Source organism: Mandrillus leucophaeus, unplaced genomic scaffold (genome assembly GCF_000951045.1).
Source record: "Mandrillus leucophaeus isolate KB7577 unplaced genomic scaffold, Mleu.le_1.0 Scaffold112, whole genome shotgun sequence".
NCBI classification, from domain to species: Eukaryota; Metazoa; Chordata; class Mammalia; order Primates; family Cercopithecidae; genus Mandrillus; species Mandrillus leucophaeus.
Window position 1 is genome coordinate 645,681 of NW_012099432.1, and position 6,661 is coordinate 652,341.

The 6,661-nt window shown below is 53.8% G+C and overlaps 1 protein-coding gene across 1 annotated transcript in view; it reads left to right on the top strand.

Moving 5' to 3' along the window:
* MRPL4 (mitochondrial ribosomal protein L4) overlaps positions 1 to 3,188 on the top strand; it is a 16,004-nt gene extending 12,816 nt beyond the window's left edge. Inside the window, 4 exon segments of the mRNA XM_011994382.1 lie at positions 1,329 to 1,479; positions 1,563 to 1,672; positions 1,758 to 1,834; positions 2,757 to 3,188. Of these exon segments, the coding sequence (XP_011849772.1) occupies positions 1,329 to 1,479; positions 1,563 to 1,672; positions 1,758 to 1,834; positions 2,757 to 2,953 (535 nt within the window). The 3' untranslated portion in view covers positions 2,954 to 3,188.
* Positions 3,189 to 6,661: the final 3,473 nt, after the last annotated feature.

A 6,661-nucleotide genomic window follows, 5' to 3' on the forward strand; every position in this document is an offset into this window, starting at 1 on the left:
GGGGCGGAGAGGGGTGGGGGAGCCAGGGAAGGACCTGGGTGTTTACTCACACACAGCTGCGCACATCTGGCGTGGTATCGTGTCAGCCCTGTTCCCTCCACCTCATGGAACCACTGGGATGGTGACATTGGAACTGAGGTCCTTGGACCTCACTACCCGTTGGGGGACAGATCTGGGAGCCATCCACTCCTCCTCCTCTCATGCCCTCCCTCTTCAGCCCGTAGCCACAGCCCCTCTTGACCTCACCTCCTGTCATCCTCTCCTGACCCACACTTCCCACAGCACCCGGAGAGCTCTTCCTAAATCTCCCACCTCCCTCAGCCTTTGCGTGGAACCTGAACTCCTCCTTGTCATCGTGGGCCCTGGTGGCTGCACACCTTGCCCCCTCATCCCCTCCTTTCCCTCTCTGACCAGGCAGAGATGACTCTCTTTTTTTTTTTTTGGTTGTAGTTGTTGGTTTGTTTTTAACTTTTTATTTTCTTGGATGCTAACAGGATGATTCAGAGTGGTGCCAGCCACCCCGTCACCTGTTTACCCGGCCAGCTCTCCTCACCTTTCAGGGTTCTGGGCCACACCTCCTCCAGGAAGCCCCCCTTGATCTCCTTTCCTTCCACATCCCCCAGGGCTACCCTGATTTCTTCTACAGCTGAGCCTCTTTTCTGCCCTGCCGAAATGTGAATGGCATGAGGGCAGGGACCATGTCTGTCGTCTTCTCTGCTGCATATCCAAGGCCCAGGCGAGGGCGAACACCAACACATGGTGCTTGCAGGGGTCTCCCCAACTGTTACTGCTCCCAAATCATACTGCTAGCTCCACTGGAAAGTGTGCCTGATGCCTCCCTCTCCCCCTAGACCTGAAAGTTCGAACCTCCTGATAATTTCAGCATTAACAGCTGTGCTTGAGTTAAGTTCACCCTCTAGCCACTCTACGGAACCCACACCATAACTCCTGGTGTCCTGTGAGGCAGGAACTGTCCGATCTCAAGGTGATTTGTTTTTTTTATTGTTTGCTTTTGAGGCAGGATCTCACTGTATTGCCCAGGCTGTAGTGCAGTGGCGCAATCATAGCTCACTGCAGCCTTGAGCTCCTGGGCTCAAGTGATCTCCGTCCTCAGCCTCCCAAAGTGCTGGTATGAGCCACCTTCGCCAGCCCTGTCTCAGAGTGTGACAGCTGGGGAAACTGAAGACCAGTGAAGCAAAGTCACTGGTCCCATGTTGTCCCTGATCCAGCCTCCCCTGAGGCCCCACCCTCTCTGCCTGATTCCTGGCAGTGCCCCCTCTCTCCTGTCACCCCATGCCAGCCACTGCAGCAGATTGCTGACCTCCAAGCTCTGCAGTGGCCCCTCCCTGCTCACACGCCTCTGTCCCCACAGGAGGTGTTGCCCATGGCCCCCGGGGCCCCACGAGTTACTACTACATGCTGCCCATGAAGGTGCGGGCCCTGGGCCTCAAAGTGGCACTGAGCATCAAGCTGGCCCAGGTATAGCCATGGGGGGCCCAGACAGCTGCTAGAGGTGGGGCTGCTCTGGACCCAAGGCTCAAACCATCCTTTCCTTTCACCAGGATGACCTGCACATTATGGACTCCCTAGAGCTGCCCACCGGAGACCCACAGTACCTGACGGAGCTGGCGCGCTACCGCCGCTGGGGGGACTCCGTGCTCCTCGTGGACTTGTGAGGACACAGGGCAGAGCAGGGGCAGGGGGCCTGAGCTCTGTACTTTGAGGGTTCAACCCCCACTCCCTGTCCTCTCTTACAGGACATACGAGGAGATGCCACAGAGCATCGTGGAGGCCACCTCTAGGCTCAAGACCTTCAACCTGATCCCCGCTGTTGGTGAGCTAAGGCCCAGGCCCCCAGAGTGTGCACGTGCAGTCTCCACTGTTAGAATCACAGCAGTTCAAATCCAGCATCTGGTCGCTGAGTGGCCTTGGGCAGTGACCACGCGCCCAGACCCAACTCTCAGCTTGCCCAAAGCAATAATCTTTCCTAAAGAGGTGCTTGGCTGGGGATGGTGGCTCATGCTTGTAATCCCAGTACTTTGGGAGGCCAAGATAGTCTGGCCAATATAGTGAGGCTCCCATCTGTACTAGAAATTAAAAAGTTAGGCGTGGTGGTGTGCACCTGTAGTCCCAGCTACTCAGGGGGCTGAGCTAGGCGGATAGCTTGAGCTCTGGGGGCCAAGGCTTCAGTGAGTCATGATCGCACCACTGCACCCAAACCTGGGGGAGAGAGCGAGACTCTTGCCTCAAAAAAAAAAAAAGGATCCAAGGTCACCTCTGCCAAAGCCACAGTCTGTTCCTTTCACGGCCACCAGATGGCGACGTGAGCCTGAGTCAGGTCCTGTCCCTCAACCCACAGCCCTCGCCGGCTTTCCCAGCGCTCTCAGGATGAAAGCCCAAGTCCTCAGGGTGGCACATCAGGCCCTGCATGACCCGTCCCGTCACTCCCCTGCCCTCCCATCGTTTGCCCTGGGTCTCCCTCACCGGAATGGGAGCCAGGAGTCCCGGCCAGGCACAGGGCCGAGCCTGGCGTTCCGAGGGACTCGGCCAGCGGATGATGATCTGGGAGCAGCTCCTTGGCCAGAGGCTTACAGGCAACAAGCGGCCCGGCAGGGTCTGGCCCCGGGCTGCTGGGCTCACAAAGTCACACTAGACCACAGTGAAGGTCTCTCTTCTGTAAGCACAAAGGGACTCCGATGTGGGTGGGATGAGGAGAGAGGCAGTCCCGCCCTGACTGTCCCCCACCCCGCCCCCAGGCCTAAATGTGCACAGCATGCTCAAGCACCAGACGCTGGTCCTGACGCTGCCCACCATCGCCTTCCTGGAGGACAAGCTGCTCTGGCAGGACTCGCGTTACAAACCCCTCTACCCCTTCAACCTGCCCTACAGCAACTTCCCCTGACCCCCGCCCCACGCTACCCAGGGCCCGGTGGCCACCCCGTACCACTCGTGATGTGAAGCACCTCTTCTGAGCCAGGCAGAGCCCGTGGCTGACTTGGGAGCCTCAGGCCCACGCCCACCCTTCGAGGACGGTGCCACCTGGACCCCCTCATTCCAGGGAGGAAACTGAGGCCACAGGGAGTGGCCATCGCCATTGGGAAGGGGCGACTCCACAGAGAGCCCAGGTGGGCTCCTGCATCCATTCTCTCTTTGTTTTTAAAATAAATTGTATTTTTGAATCAAGGAGGGTAAACAGATAACTTCTCAGTGTCATTTTTAATAACTGCATTGGGCACGTTGGGCTCCTTCCCGGGTTCTGGGCACCACTGAGGATCCACCATCTCAAGAGGCTCACAGTCTGGTTTAAGGGAACCCCAGGGCTGTTTGTGGAAATTACAAGAATTCACTTACCCGGTGAGTCAGACTCCCGGAGCTCACAGGTGCGTGGGCGCCAGCACTTCCTAGGAGCTGACTCCTGTCACATCCTTCTCCTGAGCACTGCTGCCAGCCATTCCCACCCCGAGAGTGTTTGCAGTCCTGTCTGCGACAGTACTTCATGCAGCCTGAGAGCGTGTGCTTGATTGTGCAATTAGATGTCATGTGTAAACCTGAGTTTTCAGAGTGACTTCCTGTAAGCACAGTCAGAAAAGTAAATGTCTCGCTGTAAGTGAGCAGATAAGCACATGTTTAAAAACACCAGCTGGGCGTGGTGACTCGCACCTGTAACTTTAGCACTTTGGGAGGTCAAGGTGGGAGGAGCACTTGAGCCCAGGAGTTCCAGACCAGCCTGGGCAACATGGTGAAACCCTGTCTCTGCAAAAAATACAAAAATTAAGTGGGCATGGTGGTGTCTACCTGTGGTCCCAGGTACTTGGGAGGCTGAGGTGGGAGGATCACCTGAGCCCAGGAAGCAGAGGTTGCAGTGAGCAGAGATCGAACCACCACACTCCAGCATGGGTGACAAAGTGAAACAGTCTTAAAAAAAAAAAACAGCATCCCAATTTTTGATTTTGCTGAGGTTGTTTGCCTGCCAAGTTAATTTTTCTTAACAGCCATAACAGACTATAATGCAGACAATGTGATCGATTTATTTAAAGTCAACCAGCTGGGTGCGGTGACTCACGCCTATAATCCCAGAACTTTGGGAGGCTCAGCCAGGTGGATCACCAGAGGTCAGGAGTTTTGAGACCACCCTGGCCAAGCCGGGAGTGGTGGTGGGCGCCTGTAATCCCAGCTACTCAGGAGGCTGAGGCAGGAGAATTACTGGAATCCAGGAGGCAGAGGTTGCAGTGAGCCAAGATAGTGCCACTGTGCTCCAGCCTGGACGACAGAGGGAGACTCCATCTATAAATAAATAAAATAAAGTCAATCAGGACTGCCTTCTGCCTGTGTGGGCCTGGCCAGGCTAAGCGGCCACACAGCCATCCCTAGCTGCTGGGCCACCCCTGACTGAAAACATCTCTGGAATTCCTCTCTCGGGATTGCCTTCGGAGATTGCAACACATTCTCCAAACACCCTCAGCGGACATAGACTTTGCTCCTTGAAGCAGCAGATTTGACTAAATAAAAAAGAAAAAGCTATTAAAACCAGTTGGCCGAGCGTGGTGTCTCACGCCTGTAATCCCAGCACTTTGGGAGGCCGAGGCTGGTGGATCACGAGGTCAGGAGATCGAGACCATCCCGGCTAACACGGTAAAACCCTGTCTGTACTAAAAATACAAAAAATTAGCCGGTCGTGGTGGCGGGCACCTGCAGTCCCAGCTACTCAGGAGGTTGAGGCAGGAGAATGGCATGAACCCGGGAGGCAGAGCTTGCAGTGAGCCAAGATCACGCCACTACACTCCAGCCTGGGTGACAGAGTGAGACTCGGTCTCAAAAACAACAACAGCAAAAAAAAAAAAAAAAACAGTTAAGGCCAGGTGCAGTGGCTCACGCCTATAATCCCAGCACTTTGGGAGGCCTAGGTGGGTGGATCACGAGGTCAAGAGATCAAGACCATCCTGGCCAACATGGTGAAACCCAGTCTCTACTAAAAGTACAAAACATTAGCTGCGCGTGGTGGTGGGTGCCTGTAGTCCCAGCTACTCAGGAGGCTGAGGCAGGACAATCACTTAAACCCGGGAGGCGGAGGTTGCAGGAGCCAAGACCGCACCACTGCACTCCAGCCTGGCGACAGAGCAAGACTCTGTCTCAAAAAAAAAAAAAAACCCACACAGTTAAAGGCGTGCCGAAGCTCAGCAGAAAATGCCGCCTCACTACTGTTCCTCTTGCCAGTCTTGTTGGGGCATCAAGGCCTAGAGTAACACCCAGCTGTTGGCCTGACAGTGCCTGGCCCAGCTTGGAGAGTTGCAGCCAGGAGTATAAATGTGGTTCAGTCTGCGTCATACCTGTCAGGAAACATGGTGAGACCAACTGCTGCCCAGACAGATTTTCAAAAGAAATGGGTCAGAACGTATTCCCCCACACCGGAATCCCTCAGCCAGATTGAGGATAAAAACAGGCATCAGAAAAAAAATGATACAGACGGGCCTGGTGGCTCATGCCTGTAATCCCAGCACTTTGGGAGGTTGAGGCGGGAGGATCGCTTGAGCACAGGAGTTTGAGACCAGCCTGGGCAACATAGTGAGACCCTATCTCTACTAAAAATAGAACAGTTAGCTGGGTATGGTGGTGTGGCTGTGGTCCCAGCTACTTTGGAGGCTGAGGCAGGAGGATCGCTTGAGCCCTGGGGGTGGAGGCTGCAGTGAGCTGAGATCGCACCACTGCAATCCAGCCTGGGCAACAGATCAAGACCCTGACTCAAAAAAAAGAAGAAAGAAAAGAAAAGAAAGAAAAGAAAAGAAAAGAGAAGAAACCTATCATACACTGCCTAGAATGTGCTTTAAAATAATTGGCATAGTTGGACATGGTGGCATGCACCTGCAGTCCCAGCTACTTGGAAGGCTGTGGCCAGGAGTTTGAGACCAGCCTGGGCAACACAGCAAGACCTCATCTCTATAAAAAATAGGCCGGGAGCAGTGGCTCATGCCTGTAATCCCAGCACTTTGGGAGGCCAAGGCAGGTGGATCACTAGAGGACAGGAGTTCAAGACAGGCCTGGCCAATATGGTGAAACCCCGTCTCTACTAAAAATACAAAAATTGGTGGGACATGGTGGCAGGTGTCTATAATCCCAGCTACTTGGGAGGCTGAGGCAGGAGAAGCGCTTGAACCTGGGAGGCGAAGGTTGCAGTGAGCCGAGGTCACACCACTGCCCTCAAGCCTGGGGTGACAGTGCAAGACTTGGTCTCGAAAAAAAATGAATAATGAATGAAGGAATTAATGAATTAATTAGTTAATTAAATAGGTGGGGTATACGAGTTTGTTAGGGCTGCTGTAGGAGTGCCACAAACTGTGGGGGTTGGGGGTGTTAGTCAACAGAAATTTATTCTCTCCTGTTTCTGGAGGTTGGAAATCCAAGACGAAGAACAAGATTAGCTCCTTCTAAGGGAGTCTGTTCCAGATCCCTCTCCTAGCCTCTGGCGGTTTGCTTTGCTGACAATATTTGACATTCCTTGGCTTGTAGCCACACTGCTTCAGTCTCCACCTTCATCTTTACATGACGTTGTCCCTGTGGGTATGTGTCTGTTTCTGTGTCCAAATTTCTCCTTTTTTTTTTTCATTTTTTTCTTTTTCTTTTTTTTTTTTTTTTTCAGACAGCGTCTCACTCTCTTGCCCAGGCT